The 21,701-nt window shown below is 42.2% G+C and overlaps 1 protein-coding gene across 1 annotated transcript in view; it reads left to right on the top strand.

Annotated features, from left to right (window-relative positions):
- Window positions 1–20,948, top strand: part of GLIS1 (GLIS family zinc finger 1) — a 178,123-nt gene extending 157,175 nt beyond the window's left edge. Inside the window, 3 exon segments of the mRNA XM_059478526.1 lie at window positions 12,231–12,415; window positions 17,762–17,929; window positions 20,387–20,948. Coding sequence (XP_059334509.1) covers window positions 12,231–12,415; window positions 17,762–17,929; window positions 20,387–20,523 — 490 coding nt within the window. The 3' untranslated portion in view covers window positions 20,524–20,948.
- Window positions 20,949–21,701: the final 753 nt, after the last annotated feature.

The following is a 21,701-nucleotide window of genomic DNA, read 5'->3' as shown; positions in this document are numbered from 1 at the left end:
GCTCTCTGATAACGTTTTTGCTGTGCACCTCTGAGCAGCAGGCCAGATCCTAATCAGGGAAGAGTGTTTAATCCCACTGATGGTAGGATTGCACTGCTACAGCAGGGGTACAGTTGCATGGCTGCAGGGTGTGAGATTTCTAAAGCACTGTGTGTCAAGGCTCTCATACCATCTCAACAGTCAAGAATCTCTGCAAGCCACAAAACTGCTCTAACCTTTTTACTCAGATTTCTTCGGTGCCTGGCCTCATTCAATTCATACTTACAAATTCAAATTCATACTTACAGTTTTACTTCCCAGCACTTTGGATGGAAAATGGACTCTCATTTGGCATAACTGGTGGGAATTTAGGATACAGAGAGATTAAAGGATTTTCCTTCCCTAGGAACATGTTGATGTCCTTTAGCAAATATAGCAATTAAATGTAGAGTTTTCCCATCTCCTCCAGTGACTGACCTTTCCCTTCTTTTATATGGTGCAAGGAAAGGCCAGAAGGATTTTAAGCAAAGGGCAGAAGGCAGAGTGTGTGTGGCACGGAAGAGGTGTGGTAAGGAAATTTACACCTGGGGTGGATGGAGAACAATCTGATTGAGGAAATTCAATTAGGAGCAAACTAGTCCTTCTTATTTTCCTAGTTGGGGAATGAATTCTGCAGCAAGGTGAGCTCCTGTGCCCTCTGCTCCTTCAGCCTTCTCTTCTGACCTCAGCTGGTAGCAGTAGCGGTGTCCCCCTCCCAGTGTGATGGATAGACTTACCCTGTCCTTGTCCCACAAAATGCCTGTGCCCAGCCCTTCTCCTGCCCTGCCACATTCCCAACCCTGTATTTCCTGTTGGCAGACTCATTCCCATGGCAGAGTCACAGGAGGCACTGGGAATTACTGCAGATAAACAGGAAGTTTTCTGTAGCAGAGAAGGCAGTAGGTCAAATAGGAATGGAGGCAGACATTCCAAAAGTCATCCATGAGCTGTTCTTCCCTGCAGAATGGGACAGCCTGAGCCTGTTGGAATGGAATCCCTCCCTCTGTCTGCTCCCAGTGTGCTGCTCTGCTGTTGCCTCTTGGAGCTGGTTCCTAGGGGAGTTAAGGCAAAAATCCCAACCAAGAATGAAATAAAGTAAGGATATACTATGGGAAGGATTTAGCAGACTGTCAGGAAGGTGGATTTGTTTCTAAGGCCCTTTGTGTCCTGGTGCTGCTAATAAGAAATGAAAGCCTGAGCAGGGTGAGGGCAACAGACAAGTTTGCAGTTTGAGGGGTCAGAAGCCCCCAGATGAATTCTCATTCCTGCCCCGGTGTCTCCATTCCAGGGCACAGCACTTCCCTTCCAGCAGGAGCACCATGGCCAGTGGGCTGAGCCTCTCAGTGAGCTCAGACACACCAGAGTTTCATCAGAAATGTCTCTGCCAATTCCAGCTTCAGTGCACTTTGGATTCCTTCTCTGAGGAGACAACAGTGCTGATTTCTTATCTCAGTGCTCATGTACCTAAGGAAAGTCTTTGCCCAAATATCCTGTGACAAAATGTGGGAGTGAGATAAGATTCCTAACCATGAGCCAAACGTCAGGGAATGGAGTCTGGAATGCATTTCTGAATAGTTATTTTAAAACAGGGCATCCAGTTTCATGACATAGTTACTTGGAATTTTTCAGCATCTCAAATACCATTTTCTAAACTCAAAATAATCTTCATTCAGCATTGTCATTCCCAGTCCAGGATCCTCCTGCTGTATTTAATGCTTTATGCTTACATTATTCATGACTGCTGAAATGCAGCCCATACACGACATCTTAATTGCAAGTGCAGAAACTTTGTGTGAACTAATTAATAATCCTTGAGTTTCATTTAGCAGGGTTTTCTTTAAAGCATCCATCCATTTAACTGGGCAACGTCACTGAACACAAAATGACAGCACTAAGGCATGCTGTTCCCTTGGCCAGCTCCTGGCAGTGCCATCCCTCCTGGAAGGTACCAGGGGTTTGCAGTGGGAAGGGAGCCCTCCCCTGCCTCCTGCATGGCACTGCTGCAGCTCTGGCACACACAGAGGGTTTGCCCCATTGTCAGCTGTGTGCAGAGAATTCCTGCTCTGGGGATGGGGACAGTGACAAGGCTGGATCACATCGGGCAGTCTGTGGCAGGAACCAAGTGATTACTATCAAGAAATCTAATTACTGAGTCATCAAATGTGTGAGATGCCAAAAACTACACGAGGCAGAGTACAAATAGTCTACTCAAGTTTGACATGAGATTCAGAATTTGATTTAAAGGCTTTTTCTTTTTTTTTTAACAAAAAAAGCCCTATGTTACACTGTCCTTTGCCAAAGTCAATACCAAGTGCAGCAGTCAATTTTCCCAAATGGTTTGCTGAGACATTTAAATAGTTTGACAAAATTATCTAATTCACTTGAAAATGTTCTAACAAAATCTGACCTCATTACCGAATATATTTATACTGGCTTTATTCAATATGGAGCACATTTTTTCAAATTCTGGAATGAAGTGTATGCTACACTAAAAAAATCTACTTATATTGATATTAATTTAGCTAAATGTGGTTGGCTGAGAAATACTTCAGCATGCAGAAAATGGTCTTGGCATGATCCAGATTAAAATGTATATTTATTTTTTATTTCAGGTAGCAAGTGTTTATTTTAGCATTTCTTGTAGCATTTGCCATGTATAATGTCAAACTGGGTTTCATTCTGCCCATTGCAAAAATAGTCTATTTTGATTTGTAGCAGAGTGAGGACAGAAAAACAGCTTTTACTATTAAATCTTGGGTGAATGTTGCACTTGGCTTGCTTTCCACTATTTTTTTAGCTATTATTATCCAAGTCATCTAAAAACGTACCTAGTTTCATTTGTAGACCATCTCTGTAAATTGCAATTTAGAATATTCAGTGTGATAAATTATCAGCTTTAATGAAACTGATCTGACTGAAGTTAAGTGACTTTGAGTGGTGGCACCAAGTTTGGGATTTGCACCAATTTAGTGCAATGGCCCAACAAGGTCACTTTGTAGGAGCTGAACACGATCCCTGTGTGTGTAACTGAGGCTCTCTGTCACTTGTGTGCTGTGACAAACAGCACTTCTGTTCCCAACAGGAGCTGGGGCGCTGACAAATAATGACTTGATTGGGAGGGTGATGTGTCTCCAAGGGAAAGGAAAGTGAAACCATTTTTTTAATATTCCTGTGGTAATTTAGGTCGTTTCTGCTCCGTAAACACACCAGTAAATGAAGAACTAGTAGGATTAAGACATCTGTGATGGGCAGAGGTGGTGATTAATGAGGGCTCTGAGCCAAATCTGGTGAGCCTTTACTATAAAGGATTAGCTCTAAGCAAGGTTAGAGGGAAGGGCTCACACAACTCCCTGTGCCTGGGCTTCTCCCCAGCCAACTGCAGCCAGCTCAAACCAGGGGCCAGACCCCCCCCGAAGTGACACTGACCCCCACAAAAATCACAAGAAATGGGATTCAAGAACTGTCAAGTGAAAAGAGACATTTTAATCAGGGTGCTTAAACATCAGAGTTTTTGTTTGCTCTCTTCTTAGCACCTGTTATTTCAAATACCACAGGAATACTTCAGTGTAAAGAGTTCTCTGTTAAAAACTTAGTCCTTCACTTCTTTTTATGTGAAGTAACATGAGGTACACAGAGCCTCCCTTCTGCTCTACCAGGGAACACCAGATTTGAAATCCCTGATAATTTTAAACTTGAAACTAAACATGCAGGATAAAATCTTGTCAGTTACACAGGGGAGATTCTTTCCTGTGCCGTCTCCTTGAGCTGCCAGGATCCAGGCCAGGTAGAAAAATACATTTGTGCCCCTAATTCTCATTACTTTAAGAGACAATTAGGTGTCTTAGCCACTTATATCTGATTCTTATTAACCTTGTTTATTGATTATACTTTTCAATTAAGTTTGTGAGCTCATTTAAATCAATGGACTAGGAATTGACATGCTGTTAGGAACTTCGTGGGACAGAAACTTTTATTCTCTAGAAGTACTTTGGAAAACTAAATACCTGCACAGCTTTCCTAACAGACCAAGGAGATCCATCCCTCATTCTCTGTGGATTCCACTGGAGAATACTCTTCATTTATAACAGAATACACAAGTCAGTGGTTTAGTCTTCCCTTCAAAAGCACTAAAACCAGTAACAAGAAACAGATACCTCTGACAGCTGAAAACATTTTCAATGGAGGAAGCCAAGAACCCTTCATAATTTATCTCAGTGTTATGGATCTGAGCACGCAAAAGGGGCATCAGTACATCTGTCCAGAGAGAACAATGTACAGGTGCTGCACTGGGCCCCACCAAACAAAGAAAATCCGTAATTAAAAGCATCTGCTTCCAAATCCCAACTCATTTTTCTCCTTGGAGAAAATGTGATCAGAATTCATTCATAATCATGTCCAGATAGGCTTATACAGGTTCCCCCCTCCCCTTAAAGCTAAATTAGCATTAGCAACATGCTTAAGGGTAACCTGGTGCTGGATCCTGAGGTAAACACTGTTTGTCCATCAGCAGAAATAGGTGGGCAAGTGTTTTCATTTGAGTTTCTGAGAGGGCTGCACTGACACTCAGGATCCTGGGAGCCTCTCAAAGTAAGGGCTGAGGTGCCTGCCCAGGGGAGACACTGTAAGGAAAACTGAGTGAGAAATCAGAGAGTTACAGGAGAAGGTGGGAGGTTAAAGGAGATGGTCAGAGTAACTCAGAAAGCATTTAAGATTAATTCAGCCAGAGCTCTTGTGCATTACATTAATGATTTTAGCCATTACTTGATTTATCTGTAATTAAATTTACACTAAACATCTGTAAAGCTTTTTTTTTTTTTTTCCTCTTTTTTCATCCAAATTTTGTTTGTTTTTAAGCAGAACTGCTGCAGTTTGATGCAAACCATATACACCAAACACAGGAGTTTATCATGGTGTAACAAATAATGAAGCTATTTTAACATCTCCCACTGTTGGGTAGTGTGTTCTGCCTGGCAGACCTGAAGACAGCAGACATCAGGACCTGTGCAGAACCCACCTGGAAGCATCTTGCTGCCTGTTTGCCAGAGAATAATGACCTCTGAAGTAAGATAGATCAGTCAAGCATGCAGCACATGCAGATAATCTGGAGTAGACAATCTCTGTGTTTGATTACATGTCTTTGTAATTCACTTCCTGGCAATCACTTGAACTGAAGGCACTGCCCTTTATTTAAATATGCTTTTATATTTCTTTGACCCTATTAATAAGGCTTTTCTTTCACTCCAGAATACCTTTTCCTGCTAGATTGTAAGCTAGAATAATTTTTCAGATCTCCCTCATGTAGTGACTTCCACTGTAGCAATTCATCAGCTTCATTTCAGAGGTTATTAAACAAACTCTTATAAATACAAACATCCTTTGGAATGGCACAGTTCCCATAATGATCCCTGTGAGGAACTGCTCTGCAGAAGTTGCACATCTCAGGTCAGAACAATTGTAGAGATACTTATTTGACACAGAATGAGTGTGTTTGTGTGTTTTGTGAGCTTGTGTAGATGATGACGTGTGACAAACACTGAGTTATGTTCTGTGCCCACTCAGATGAGCACATGTATTTGGTAGAGCAGACAGGGAGTATTTCAGTATTTCAGGAAGCCCCTCTGGGCCCAAGAGCAGCCCCACACAGAAAACCCCTGAGTGAACCAGGAGAGAACTCTTACGGCTCCTTTGTGATTCTGAACATGAAATTGCTTTTGTATCACGGTTATTGGTATCACTAAAAATATTCTAAAGCAGTTAAATGACCTGTGACTCTTCAGTCACATGAAAGTTGCTGTGGAGAGTGTTCTCCATAATATTTATGAAGCCCCTCTTACTCCTTAGAGCTGAGCAGCTCCTGCACTTGTGGATTTGGCTCAGCGTGGGTGAGTGAAGGTGCAGAACTGGATCCAGGTAATCCAAGGCAGCATTTTGAGTGAAAATTAGTATTTTGTATTTGTCTAAAAGCCAGGCAGTACTTTCAGGATGTCACACACAGGTGTGTCACAGGCTGCAGCTGCAGTAGAGCAGGGAAAGAGCCTCTGACCATGTATAAAAACCAGAGACAAGGTGTTGTACCTTGGAGCACCTTGTGGTACCCTGGAGTCACAGCCCTGTGTCACAGCCCTGGGACTTGGGTGCTCATTGTTTATAGGAAAAGGTAAGAAATGCAGTGATGCCCAGCAAGGTGATCTGTGTTGAAGGATTTATTATATATCAGGGAGAGAGGGGGAAGAGGAGAAAGGAAAAGAAGGAGAGAAGGAAAAGATTCCTTGCATTCCAGAAATGTAGCCAGAGGCACCTGGCAGTGATTAGTGCAAAGGTTCACCAAACTTCAGATAGAGTCTGTCTTACAGAAAAGTCCAAAGGAGTGAACGGTGTAACTGTTTCCTGAGCATGTGCTGACAGAAATTCCCCTAGGGCAAGACCCAGAACAGAAACACGTGGCCACAGATTGGGCCCTATCCAGGGACCTGATTAGCAGAGCTTTACACATCATTTTTAATATTATGGGAAGAGATGAAAATCCGTGTTAACTTTTTTTCCCATTAAAAAAAAATAATCTCCTGGTCCTGGAACTGAATTGGACTTTCTCACAATATCAGTGACTATGGTGCTTAGGGGAGAGATTTTATGAATGAACTGGTTGGAGTGCTGGGTTTTATGGGAGAACCTCTTCTCATGGAAACTCTGAGTTCCTGTAAGTGGCTACAGTGCTGCACTTCAGATAAAATGTGGAGCTGCTTTGGTTTGTGCTTCTTACTCTGGTGCTTTATTTGCCATTTTTCTCTATGTTAATCTGAGTTAAGTCATGATTCTCAAAAGTCACAATTTTTCAATACTGCTGTGCATGTTACAGAACAGTTTTATAACCCAAAATATACAAAAAATGATTTGACATAAAGGACAGATGTTTTTCAGCCTGGATTTGGTCCTGTTTCCACGGAACTTAATGGGATATGGGTTGAGGTTCTTTGTCTGACTGAGGAATCTGCCAATCAAGCCATCACACCATTAAAGAAAAACAAATCCAGACAGTTTTCATATTGGAAACATCCCCATCTTACATATTTCCATTTGCAGTTATACTTCATTCCTATTTATAATTCAAAAATCTTATTTTGAATTAATTTTTATTATTTTTCAGTTTTAATTTTCAGTTCCACTCAGTATTTACCAAATATACTGTATGCAGTTTGGCAGTCAAGGTCTAGTCAAGCCCTCTTATCCTAAAGAAGCTTTATAATTTCTTATTCTGTTAATTTGTCCTGGAACTGGTATTGAACAAAGACTGAAGCAAAGGGGTAATCAATTTGTTCCTCAGACTAAGCACTGTGGACACATAGAAAACACCTATCCAGACATTGTGATGGAATCTCAGAACAACCCAGGTCCATCTGTATTTATTTTTTTGGTTCTTTATGTTGCACTGATATTGGAACAGGACATTTGGTGTGCATTGGGAGAATACAGAGATCCTTAAACACCCATGCTTGCTTGGGGAGGCTGAGAGTGCAGACAGGATCAATAATTCTGAAGCAAAGTCATGGTGCTTGTAGCCTTTAGGTGTTTTCTGTAGGTCACTGCTGGCTCATGGCATACACAGGTAGCTCCCTCACAAAGGCCTTACTTACAATTTAATATAAACTTCCACCATCCAAAATTTATTGTTAAAGCATGGTCACAAGAAAGTTTATAAAAAGTTTCAGTGGGATTTCTGGTTGAGATTCCTAGGGTATGCACTTAGAAAGTGAGAGGAAGATCAATCTTTTTTATGTTTTGACCTAATTTTCCCTTTTAAAAAGTCCTTCTGTTAGGACCAAGATTTCTATTTCTATTGATGTGACAAGTGCTTTCCAGTGGAGCTGAGGAACTGGTTTGTTGTCCATGGCTGCCACTTGGTTTCATGATTCTTTGTGGGTAGAATCCCATTGACTGCAGGAGTTCTGTGGGAAGGGCTGTGGAGCTGGGCCTTTTCAGGCAGTGTTGGTGCAGAAATGTGCACAGTGCCACAGACAAGGCGGTTACTGAGTTAGGCTCAGTTATTCCCAAAGCTTCCTTTTGGCTCTGTGTGTGTGTGTGTGAATCACACAGGATTTTTCTGAGTAGTGCTTTTCCTTGATTGCCTGCTGGTGCCTCCTCAGAGGAAGTGTTGGCCCTGCAATCCCAGCTGCAGTCCCAGCTCCCTCAGACAGGAATTCCATCTCCAGCTCCATCCTCCAGTGCTGCTCCAGGGGGAACTGGAGAAGGCCCCAGTGCGTGGTCAGTCACCCTGAGCTGTGGTGAGAGAAGAGAGCAGAATTCCTCTCCTCCTCCACGGGCGATCACTTTACATCCTGAAGCACAAGATGTGATTACCCCTCGCTTAGCATGGAAATGTTGGTTTTGGCCATTAAATGATTCGGTCCCTTGGTAAAAAAATAGGTATTTTGTTTGATTCTGTGGCTCCTGTGGCTGTGAATGGCACAGGCCAGGGCATGCTGTGTGAGCAAAATGTTCCTTTTGTTTCCAGCCAAGCTCCTTCTCTCCGTGGTGTCCTGTTGCTCCTGTGTCTTGGACAGGGTGGAGAGGAGGCTCCCCCATCACACCCTTGTATGGCCCTCAACAGAAATACTCCATAGAGCCAGGAGCCCTCAAATGTAATGAATTAAGGAAGGATATGGATTTTTTTTCATGCCTGTGAGAGTATTTATATCTCTTTACATACAGCTATATATAGGCACAGATATATATTAAAAGGCCCCAAAGGAGCTGCAAATTTACTGAATTATGCAAGTTACAATTAAGGTAAAATATATGGTATATATTTATTATTACTTTCCAAACCAAAGCAAACTGTGGTTGTAGTACAGTATTAACAGGAAATGTGCAGGCTATTAGTTATTGAAACACACATGCCTGAGCTGCTGCCTGGGAATTTTAGTGTATCCAGCTGAGTTCCTGCTGTAAGTCTTTCAGTGTTTCATCTTCCACACAGAAGGCATCACCTTTTAGGCTCTAATGCATTATCTGTTTAATTTGTATCAGGAATGATTCCTCCTCTTTTAACAACCTGAGTATCACAGCAACCGAATTAGTAGGCAGATACTCAGGAGAGAATTAAAAACACAGCACTGGAGACTGGACAGTTTGGCTGATGAAAATCTCCCCTTGAGTGTGCCAGAGCACATTCACACATGCACACGCACACACAGAGAAATATTTTAGGGACCAGCTTGAGCCGTAGGGATTGTGATGAATATTTTAAGGACACAGATCTCCATATTGGCCACTTGTGCTAACATAGCCAGATTTTTCTGCTGAGCAAAGTTCTTTCCTAGCTGAAAACTGCCTGAAGCTCCAGGAAACATGCTGAATTCCTTGTTGGGAGAGCTCGAGCAGAACGTAGCAGATTTTTATGGTGAACTGCTGAGCTCTGTGAAAGTCTCTTGATGCAGAGGAGGCAGCGATGCTCAAGTGTTCCCCGGAGCTGTCAGGGTTTCAGCTCAGGTTCCTGCTCCTAGGATACAGCTGCCCACAGCCAGCAATGTTTGCTGAGCAGCTCCAGCACTGGGAGAGCCGTGCCCAGAGAGCAGCAAGCTGGCAGCTCCACACACTGCTCAGCATTCCCAGCTGGAGCAGGGCCTGCACCCTCTGGCCTTGCAGGGGACCTCTCCATCCCTCAACACTCGTCTCAAAGGTTTCGAGGCACAAACCCTGTTGAGCTCACACACAGGAAAAACAGGAATGCAAGAGAGTGAGTGGGAACAAGCACTGCTTTAAAAATAACAATGAAAACTTAAATTCTTCTCCCTTGGTTAAGATTTAAGTAGCCTCTGGGAGTAGTTAAAGTGGGTAGGGAAGCTGGGATTTTCAGTATTCCCACAGCTGGATACCTAAGTGTACCATTTCTGTTGGACAAAGCAGTGTGCTTGCACAGAATTTAGAGACACGATGGCCCATCCTGACAAAGCACTCGGAGCAGCCCGGCAGGTCTCCATGGGGTGCTGCGTTTCCCAGCAGTAGCCGGGACAAGGCGTTCCAAGAGCAGGCAGAGGAAACCCAACACAGGCAGTTGCCGAGGACTCGCTCCCCAGCAGCCTTTCCCTCCCCTATTCACAGTGGTTTCTGGCTCATCCCGGCACTGGTTTCTGGCTCATCCCGGCACTGGAGTTTTTAGTACATCTTTTGTTTCTCTTTTAAATGTGTGTGTGGTCATTACCCATATAAATGTCACTATCATGAGCCCTTTAGCTATTATCTTTCCAACGAAAACAACTGCAATCTTTTTAATCTCCTTTCAGATAGAAGCATTTCCAGGCCTCTGAGAGCGTTGCTGGCGGGTGGGGGACGATGTCCCTGTGGCTGTGAGCCGGAGCAGGGGCTGGTGGCGTTTGTCCCTGAGCTGGGAGGAGCACAGGGAGCCCCGGCATCCCCAGTCCTTTTTTGGCACCTCTGCAGCCTTTTCCAAACCAGAACAAATAGGATCTTTTTCTCCTTACATGTTGGCTTCTTTAATTTGACAATAGCCCTCTTTGTTTTACATATTGCTGATCAGCACTTACTGGAGAGAGTATCTTTCTCGCAAAAGAAAATTATTTCCTGTGACCGTGTTCACTGGGGTCCAAGGATGAGGGAAGAGATGAGGATCTGACTCCATGTTTCAGAAGGCTTGATTTATTACTTTATGATATATATTAAACTATACTGAAAGAATAGAAGAAAGGATTTTATCAGAAGGCTAGCTAAGAATATAAAAATAAATTATGATAACAAAGGCTCTGTCTCAGACTCTCTGTCCAAGCCATCTGGGCTGTGATTGGCCATCAATTAGAAACAACCACATGAGACCAATCACAGATGCACCTGTTGCATTCCACAGCAGTAGATAATCATTGTTTACATTTTGTTCCTGAGGCCTCTCACCTTCTCAGGAGGAAAAATCCTAAGGAAAGGATTTTTCAGAAAATATGTCAGTGACAGTTTTCTAGTTCTTGCTATTTAACTTGAAAATATCCTTGCCTTCACCCCTTTAACAACACTAGTTTAATTCCTCAGTTTAGTTTAGGGAGATTCAGTCTTTGTAGTTTGTATTATCGATCTTGCTTCCTTGTTTTGGGAGAAGGAATTGTCTGAGCATAGGATGGACTTGGATTGGTTGATTTAAACCCCTTCTAATATTTACAGTGTCACTGTGACAGCTTTTGGCAGCGTTCCTGTGCCTCTCATGTTAAATTGGGTTAAGCTCTTGTCACCATTTATTCACAGTTCCCCTCTGTTTACCTCTTGCACACTCTCATGTAGTGCTTAGCCCTCACTGGAGCACAGCCTCGCTCCCAGGGCCAGTCCAACTGCTCCAAGAAGCCATCCTGTGAAATGATGCTTTATGGTGTTTGAACAGCTTGTGCAGGGGTAGAGGAAGACACCAGTTAGAGACTGGAGTTTTAATTTAGTTAATTTTTGTCTGCCTCCAACAGTTTGTGCTCACTATTTTTTTCCAGCTTGGTGACATCTATTACAACCTGCAGAGGTTGTTTTATATTTTTTCCTCGGGTTCTGTAGCTGGGAAGTTTCCACAGGGTGGCTGTCAGACAGGTGGATTTTGCAGCATCTGAAGGTTCTGGTGCTGCTCACAGAGGTCCTTCTCAGGTTTAGCAAAAGCTCTGGAGGCAGCAGAGAGGGTATTGAGAGCTCCCCACGCTGCCTGTGCTGTTTGACAGGGCACCACTGGGCTGTGGGGCACAGGGCCCCTTGTCACAGCTGTGGGAGATCCACTCTTTGCTCATCTGCAGAGTGAAACAAACACTTTTCTTTGTCCTGGCTGCAGCTTGACCCTGTTACAGCTATGAAGGCACTTAAACAATTCACTTGTATTTACCCATTCTAGCTACATTTCCCACTTCTGTTTCTAGACATGTATCTCAGCTCACAAAGTTCTAAATCAGATGGAGCTGTGTTTAAGTTGCTCACTGAGGAATGGTATCATTTTGATCTATCTGGCATTTATGGCAAGTGCAGGAAATCAGTATAAAGGAACAGAATTCCTTGTCTAACTCTTGCCTCCTAGCAAATATCTGAAGGTAGCACTGCATTGTTGTCCTTTTTTCCAATATAATTTGTACCTGCAAAACAGACTTCTCTATAGTTTGGCCATTATAGAAAAAGTTCATACAAGTATTTCATTTTGCCATATTATGATGTGATATGTGAAGTTTTTCTTTATTTTCTTTTTCTAGGCTTGCTCCCAACATAATCTCTCCACTTGTCAGCCCCCTGAAAGCTTTAGTTCCACCTTCCCTCTTGCAGAAACACGGCTCTCCATCATCCCACAGCCAGTCACCCAACGGGCAGCAGTTTTCTGGGCTACCAAATACACCGTACACCCCATTTCCCAACCAGTCTGTACAGCAGGGATCTCAAGGTAACTCTTCCCTCTGTTTGTTTTTTGCAGCTTTTCTAATTTCCACCTGGAGAGAAAGAATTTATTTTGCTTTTTTCATATTTGGCTAATAGTGTCAGCATTTCAGTGGGCACTTCAGTTTTTAAATTGGATTGATGTACATACAGATGTGAATTTTAAGGCAGGTCCATGCTGTGATATGTCATCATAATGGGGAAGGCTGTCCCAACAGCAGATTTATTGCATTTATTCAGGTGCTTCATTAGAAGGCTGCTGGCCATGCACCTCCCCTGACTGGTCATCCAGCCTGGAGTGTCCCTGCAGGAGCCATCCAGTCCCAGAATACATGGGCTGCTCCATGCACTCACAGTGATGCACAAGACATGGAATTAGACAAAGAAAGCAAATTTTTTCATTTATTATTTGGAAGTTTGGCTTGTTTTACATTATACAGTAACATGTAAATGCACTCTGTACAACTGTAGAGTGCCTGTGGGACTTGAGGACAGGAATGGGAGCAGTAAGCAGCTGTCTCAGAGCTTAATTTGAAACATTTTTTGTTCTGAATTACTCAGCCTTTTTAATTGCAGGCTTACATACCTATTCTGGGATTCTGCTGTGGGAACTAATTAATGTTCCTGAAATTTTTGAGGCACAAATTAGCAAGAGATATTATTATCACAGATTCTTCCAGTAACAGGAGCTTGCATATTTCAGAAATCTGTTATGCAATCCAGATGGTGAGCTGCTAAAATGTGGTAAATATTCCCAATAAAGAAGTGTGCAGGACATCTGTCTGCTTGCAAGAGCCTGAGCACAAAGCCCTGAGCAGCTCCCAGCTGGGATGGGGTTGGGTATCCCAGCAGTTCCCTCTGCCCCTCATTCTCTGAGCAGTGTTTTTGCTCTTTGCTTGGAAAGGCTTAGTCTGAAAAGTTAAAGCGTATTATATTTAATGATTTGTGCTGAAGGAAAAACTAACTCAACCTGATGCTCAACAGATTATTCAATTTAAAAAGATTAACTCTGTAAGGGAGAAGTGGCAGATTTATGATAGCATATAATGATATATGATTATGTTGCTATAATGAGCTAAATAACTACAAGCCACAAGAGGAAAGTTTAGCAGCTCATTACTACGGCAGAAACAAATGCATAGACAGAACAAGTTTTGAACCACTTAAATAAATTGACTTTATTCCTTAAGAAAACCACATTTCCTTTTGAATGAATTGTTGCTTTCTAAGTGTTATGTCATGTGGTTTTGAAAAAGCAATAATTTTCCACTTTGGCCAAATGTTGAAGTATTATTATAAATTAATTATGGAAATGGTCATTCCAAAATCAGTTTTGATTAGCAGCCTTTGAAACCAATTATCTGTAACCTGTACTTAGCTGCACTTGCTCTACACTCTACATTTTCTTTTTTTTTTTTTGCCTCTCAGTTCATTAATAGCACATTTTCTAATGGAATCCGTAATAATTTGGGGGTTTTGAATTTTTGCCAAAAAAAGGTACGCCACATAACCTTAGTGTAGAACCAGGCATCTGTACAGAAGCACATAAACAGTGTGGATGTGGAATTTTTAGGAGATGGCAGCTTCATCAGGCTGGTAGCAGAAATATTGATAATGAAAGAACAAGCTGACATTATTTATATGTTTTAACCTAGCTGTAGTAAGATCACATGGAAATCATTACATGCTGAAAGAATTTGGCAGGCAATGGAATCCTGTAGTTATTTATACCTGACATGATTTCTTGTCAGAAATTTTATGGAATTTAAAAAGCTGAGATTTATTTGCAAATACATGTAAATGACATGACATAACAAGATGGCATTTAATAGCCATATTCCAATTATTTGCTCATTACATCATTGGTTTTAAAGCTGCTTGAAGTTTTCTAGGCTGTGCCTTAGAGAAGCAGAGGCAGCCAGTGCACTGTGTGAAGTGGCTAAGTGCAGCTTTTCTGCCACAAATTATTTCAAAGCAAAATTTTAACTAAATGTTATGTTTGGAACTCAGTTTATTCCTTTATGAACTGTTATATTTCTACATCTACTGTACATAAAACATTTAACAGTGATCATTTAAACTGACAGGGCATTTAGTAAATTCTTCACTTGAAAATAACCTCAGAAAATTCTTGATTTAAATCAAAACTGAAGGAAAACCTGAAATCCATGTGGCAAAAAAAATATTGGTGAAACACTTATTGCCAAGTTGGTACTACAGATTTGCACTCCAGAAGGAGCAGGGATGTCTGCACTGGACCAGCCTTCTTGCTTACTTTGTATTTTAACCCTTGAAGGGAGTCTTTTTTAAGAACTTGTAAAAATGCTCCCTGTGTAGTTTAATCAACCATATGTGGTTGTTAACCCAATGCTTGGTTATGGGATTTCAATCATATTTTAATTCCCCATATTTTCTCAGTGAAGCATTTAAAGAAATGTAAAGGAACCACAACAAACGCAATGAACCCAAAGGGTCAGAAATCCCATTTTTAGTGTGATGCTTTGTTCTGTCTGCACCCTTTCCCTTCCTCATTCAATGTATTTTCTTTAGTTTCATTCCTGCATTGATCCCACCTTGCAGGCAGGTTGGAACAGGGAAGGTGCATTTCTCTGTATTTCTGTGAAGCACTTGGCAGGAATCATCTCCTGGTGAAGTCAGCAGTGCAGAAGCACCAGGATTTTCCTACACCCCCCTCGCCACTTGGTGGTTCCAGGAACACTTTTCCCTCTGCCTTCTCAGATAATCTCACAGTGGTGCTGAGGGATAAACACTGCAATCCAAAAGAGGATTTCATTGCTCATGGCAGTTCTTTTCCAGACTGATTCTGAGGCAGTTCTCTGCTTCAGGTATTTCCAGACAGTGTAACTTCAAACACTGCAAAATAACCTTTCCCCACAGGTCTTGGGAAAACCCTGGATCTGACTGGTTTCAATCCAGTTCTGTCATGCTTGGCTGCTCTCTGCTTTTCTAAGCCACTGTGCCAGCTCTGTAGATCATGAAGATTTTTAATTGATGTAACAAAGGCAAGCCTGGGAGCACAAGGGAAGGACAGCAGTTACAGGGACAGAGAAGATACACGTCATGCTTTCCCTAGAAGTGATGTCTGTAGCAGACATTCTGGAAAAGGCTCATTTATTTTTTTTTTTTTTCTCTAGCAATGCATCTAAGTGTTCTCTGCAACCAGTTGAGCCTACTTTGAAGCCAAATGTCTCTTTTTTCCACTGCTCATCTCAAAAGGATGTATTTTTAGAAGGCTTACAGCAAGGAGTTTGTTTTGTAAACAGAAAGGATAAGTTTCAAAGCCAATCAATAACTCACTGTACCTAAAACCACATCAAAAGAGGGCTGTGCTACCTCTCATAAGAGGTCCTTGGTTCTTTGAGCCAGACTCTCCAGCAGTAAATAGAGTGGCTGGCTGTTTGTTCCAGGGAAGGACATGCATCATTTAATGCTCAGCTTTCCACATTTTTGGGCTGCCTTTGCCATAGCAGCAAGTATGAGCAGCCTTGGTACAGAGTGTGTAGTGTCTTTATCTAAGAGTCCTCCATTAGGACTTCCCTAATTGTGGACATCAACAATGTAGCTGTTTTGTAGTGGATCATATGTTCTCAAGAAATTAAGCATCTAAATCCTTGCAGATTCTGCCAAAGCACATCTTAAACTGGGAACCTTCAGAGCAAATCTTTCACCACTCAATGAATTGATTACATTTCTACTCAAGAATTGTCTCACTTGGCCTTATTTATTGCTAACTTAGGAAATATGAAGTGAGCAGACCCTGAGCTTTGCCTGGTATTGTCTGCTTGGTCAGACTTTGGTAGTAGAGGAAAAACACAGATAAATGTAGGAGATCTTACTGAACAGTAGAGAGCTTGCACACTGCAGGAATTGTAAGGGTGTTCAAGCTCACAATTCACCCCACATAGCCCCAGCTGCTCTGGGGACAGGCACAGGATTTAATTTCTGAACAAACAGACTGAAGAGCAGCACAGGCAGCCCAGCAGGGCGGGTCTCTGCTGTGAGTGGGGCCAAGCTGTCAGCTGGAAATGGGGAAATGTGGCCGGGACTGGGATTCACTGAGCTGCCCCGAGCTTCTGCAGGAGTTCCTGAGGAAATGTTTCACTCTCTGCAAGACTGAGGGAAGAAAGGCAACAACTCTGTATTTTTTCTGGCAATTAGAGGAAAATCCTGAAGCACGTCCTGCTAGACTTTAGGCTTAATTTGGTTGACTTCAGTTGCATTTAAGGGTAGGAGAATCATTCCAGAGAAGGCAGGAAAAGGGGCGGCTGATAGGAATGTGCAATTAGTGTGCATTGCACCCAGAATAAGGAAGAGCTTATTGAGGCAGGAGGAAAGAAGAGAATTTAATCAGGCCATGGTTGCTTAAATATTGTGATGTACTTTGAGATCATCCTTCTGGGAACAAATTCCAATTTTTTAGGATGTTGGAACAAATTATAAATTGCAAAATTCCTTTTTCAGCCATTCATTCGTCCTTTACTGTTAAATGTCTTCTTTTGTTGTCTACAACTCATTCACAACTTCTGATGGCAAAACCCAAACTGCTGGGTACTGATAATACAATACTTGGGAAGAAAAACCCCAGGATGTAAGAAGTTTTGGGTATGTGGAGACGAAAGTCAAACATGCCCCAAAAGCAGAATGACTGAGGCAAGCAAAGACCATACAGATCTATCTCAGCACTTTCCAGAAGCAGAAGAACCTCTGGTTGAACTCAGTCTTTACCTGACAACTATCTGGAGTCAGTCCTGCACTTCTAGGTCATTGCCTGCACACTGTGGTCCCCTGTGTCCAGTGAAAGGGGGTTCATTTGGATCAAGAACAGTCTGGGAAAGAAGTTTGAGGAACCTGTGAAGGTGTTTTGGACAAACAGTGCTGTCTCCAGCAGTGCACAGCATACATTGGATGGCAAAAGACTTAACTGAAAACAAAGCAGTGCTATTTATTTAAATATTGCATTGTTGTATTTAAATTAACAGTGATTCATTACAGAGACATTCCCTTGGGAGCTGAGCATCCTGGACCTGATCCAGTGGAGGGGTCACTACTTACCTTGGATCCAAGGGTGCTGTTGACTGTGTTCAGCTGATCTATTGCTTGAAATTAAGCCCATCCTTGAGATTTTTGCTTGATGGGGACCACAGTCCACAGCACCTTGTGAGACCGAGTCTGATGCAGCTCTTCTGTAACTGCACTTTACAGAACAAGATGATCATTTTCCAAAGTTAAAACTGTGGAACTAAACCCCCCAACAGTAATGAAATGCTGTGACAGAAATGCTGTGGAGGTAGTACCACTGCAGGATTGAATTGTGTGCAATATCTGCTTTCAGGTTACCAAGGCAGCTTTCACTCCATACAGAACTGTTTCCACTACGGAGATTGCTACAGAACAATGGACCAGTCTGTCAGCAGTGATGTGCTCACAGGGGAATCCCATTGCTTCAATCCTCTGAGGCAGAATGGCTATCACATACTCAATGCACCTTTAGCTTCAACAGGTAATTTATTCCACCTATAAGGAATTATCCATCTGATATTTGTAGCAGGAGGGGCAAAGAACGCATTTTATTTTCAATGTTATGACAAAAACATGTTTGTATAAAAAACAGCCCTGAAATTAATTTTCATCTGTAAAAACTCCAGAAGGAAAGCAAATTGTTTTTTTAAATCATGCTGTATTTGACTGATAGACAGAGTCTCTTCCATTCTGCTGGATGCCATAGGCAACAGCCACCTTCAGGAGAGCTGGCAAGGCACTGCCTGCATTTTTGTGTGGTCTGTTCATTGCACATTTCAGGTGTGCTTCAGGAAGGCTTTTATAATCAGGTCAAACTTGTAATGGCTACATTACTACAGTACTTCAATATTTTAGTATTCTTTTTTTTCTATCTTTAAAATTAATAATTGACAGAATTGCTGAAATCAAACAAAACATGAGTATTGTCAGAGCCATAAAGCACAAGCATTTGCTGCAATCTTTACTTACATATCTGCAAGAAAGTTCTCTTCATGTCTGCACTCAGGAGGGCACCTCGGTTAAGGGCAATACTGAAAACATATGTTTAAGTGCTTTTTGAATTGGGGCCTGAGTCAGACCACAAAATTAGAGTTGACTTTCCTGTTTGTTTTGTATTAAAGGAGACTCTGTTCAGAGCAAGTGTGCACGCATTTGTCTGCTGTTCCATTCTGGGAAGTGCATGCATCAGTAACCAACACAAGGGAAACATTTAAGATGAAGTTTCAACTTCAACTTTGAATTCTTTAGTGTTACTCATAAGTTTGATATTACTAAAACATAGGGTTTTTTCATGTTAACATCAAATTTCAAGCTTAGATTGACAGCCTGCAATATTTAAAGAACAGACTAAATAAACTTTCCAAAAGAAATTGTAGCAGTAAAGAATAATACTGTGGCAAGACACCAACTTCAACAACAGTTGATTTTTCTGTCTGGGCCTAAACTATCATGAAATGTTTCTGTTTAGTATTTTTGTTTTTGGAGTGGTTATTGAGGCATGCAAATACTTAAAAGGCTGAAACATAAACATGTATGAAATATATATATCTCATCTCATCTTTTAGTGTGTAACATAGAACCATTCAGGTTTGCAAGATTCATCAAGGCTATGCATTAATTTTTTTCAGGCTTTTATAGCACCATTAATATTAAATGAGATCTCATCTCGCAGGAATGCCCAGTGTGACTGGCAAACAGCTGTTCCATGAATCACATTAACAGTCAATAAATTTTTATTTTCTGTTCAGGACTTTGGATAGTTTACTCTATCTGGAATCTAATTATGATTTCTGGGTGTATGCTTATCTTGGGTTTTATCCATCTGTGGTTCCACCCTGTATACAGGCTCATCAAATAGAAATTAACATAACATAAACACTCACAAAACTTATCAAAATACTGGTCACTCCACTTGGTCCAACACAGATAAACATGCTGAGGTCATCCTCCAGAACCTCTGGACATTCACTGTGTGCCAGATTTCTGCAGACAGCAGAATCTTGACCTGTAAACCAACAGTAAATTAATAAGTCATAGGAAAATGCAGAAATGTAAGTAGAGAATTTGATCTCAAATAATGAAAACACACATAACAGTAAAATAGGCACAATGAAGTGGACAGGTTTTCCTGCAGTGAAATGAACATGTGGGCCTTGACTGGCCAGTTGCAAAAGCAGGCTATAGTGGATCGTAATAAGAAATTTTCCTGTCCTTTGTGTAGGCAATAAATGCTGTAGCATCTGGTAGAATGACAAACCTGCTCCTTTCCACAGGGATGTGCAGCTCAGGAGGTTGTAATAGCTGTGGAAGTTTGGCATTATGAAAGAAGGACAGAGAATTCTTCCCTACTGCCGTGGCTTTCTGGTAGCCTGGCAAGCAGCAACCAGCTTGGGCTGGTGGGCTTTGGTGGGCTGAGGTTCACTACTGCTCTTTCCACATGTCCTGTGAGTCTGACCTGCCCCAGCCAAGCTTCCTCAGACCTGCACTATGTGGAGAGCCAATAAATGCAGGATCCAGATTTCTTCTTCATCCTATGAGCAGCTGGGAGACTCATGGAATAATTTTTTTCAAAGTGCTATTAAAAGGAAAAACCCAGACCAAGAGGACTGCATCACTTCTAGTGCACACTTAGTAGGATCAATGCCCACTCATTGTTTTGATGTCCTGTTCAGATAATGACTGAGTCCCAAGAGAGCCCTGCTCTGATTCTTGCACTTCACTTGCAAGTGCACAGCTTTGCCCAGAAATGAACAGGAGCACCAGCCATGATGACTCAAACACCCACTGAAAACTGAGCCTCTCCTGGCAAGGCTCTGATGCTGAGCCCATTGCCCTTCCATTGCCACTGTGCTGTGCTGTGCTGTTGGGCCCCAGGCTGTGCCCCCCTCCTCTCGTGTACTGGCACTAACTCGTGTCCGTGTCCTTGTCCCTCCTGCAGGCTACGAGGGGATCTCTGAAGCCCAGTGTGTCTCTGAAGACATGGTCTCCAGTGGAACTGATGAAAATGGATTCTTCCAGAACAGTGCCTTTGATCACTGCTTGAATCACATTCCTTCCATCTACACAGATACCTAAGAGCAGTGCTGGCCTTGTTTCCTTTATTATACCTATAACTGCATATGTAATAACAAAGGTGTTGTTCAGTACTTTTATTTAGTCTGTATCCCTATATGTGCTCATTTAAATGAACACCTCACATTTACCAAACCATTTTATACATGAATAGTCTGTATAAGATAATATTGGAACCTGTTCCTTTGCTGTGGCACTTTGAAATTCATGCTTTAAGGGAATGAGGAGCATTTCAAGCAGCTTGTTTTGTAAGTTCTCTCAGTAAAGTGTAAATGTAAGTTATATAATAAACTTGTAAAGAAGATGTTTTCCTTCCTGGAAAGTATGCTTCAATTTGAGAATGTTGTTCCCTTTAATCAGTTTTCATTTAACTTGTTGGTTCGGTCTTCCCTTTTTTCTTTTTTTTTTTTTTTTAACTAAAAGGATTTTTTTTAATCAGAGACCTCATGTATATAAAGATCTACATTTGCTCAGCCGGTTTTGTATTTTCAGTTTTACAAGAAAGCATTAAAAACTGGAAACAAGTGTACTGTCATTTCTTAACACCATTGGGCTCCCTGATACTGCATTTTTAACATGCCTGAGAGGGATTTTAACAAAGCTGTGACATCTCAGTGACTGTGACATTACAACAGCCCACACGTATGTGAGGAAAACCAAGGGGCTTCCAGTGCAACAGGGTCCCCTGCAGTAGTTGGGTTCCCTGTCACTGTGGCTGCAGTTCCCAGCACAGTGAGGATTCCTGAGAATGATAAATCCTGCACGGGGCCAGGTGCCCCAGGGTGTGCCCAGCAGGTCTGTCAGAGCTGAGCTCCTGGAGTGTCCCACGGCGCTGCGGGAGAACAGTCAGGGAAAATTAACTGGAAAAAACAGTTCTCACTTACAAAGCACTGCCAGTTGGGCTTACTAAGGGCTGTCCAGTCCCTGCATCAATCCATGTCTGTTCACTTGCAGAGGCTGCCACAGGGCACCACTGAAAAGCCCAAGCTGGGTTGAACCCAGTCTGTGGCTGAGGATGGTACTTTCCTTTTTTCATCTCCTCCCTTCCCAGAAATGGGACACAGCTCAGGTCCCACAGCTCAGGTCCCTCATGTGCCGGTGTCCCAGGGCCCCACAGCTTTGCTGATCAGGATCCCTGGTGCCTCTCCTCAGCCCCTGCAGCCTCTGCAAACACAGAAATT

This window comes from Ammospiza nelsoni, chromosome 9, assembly GCF_027579445.1.
Source record: "Ammospiza nelsoni isolate bAmmNel1 chromosome 9, bAmmNel1.pri, whole genome shotgun sequence".
NCBI classification, from domain to species: domain Eukaryota; kingdom Metazoa; phylum Chordata; class Aves; order Passeriformes; family Passerellidae; genus Ammospiza; species Ammospiza nelsoni.
Note: the sequence above shows the minus strand (reverse complement) of the source record. Positions and strands in the feature narration are given on the sequence as shown.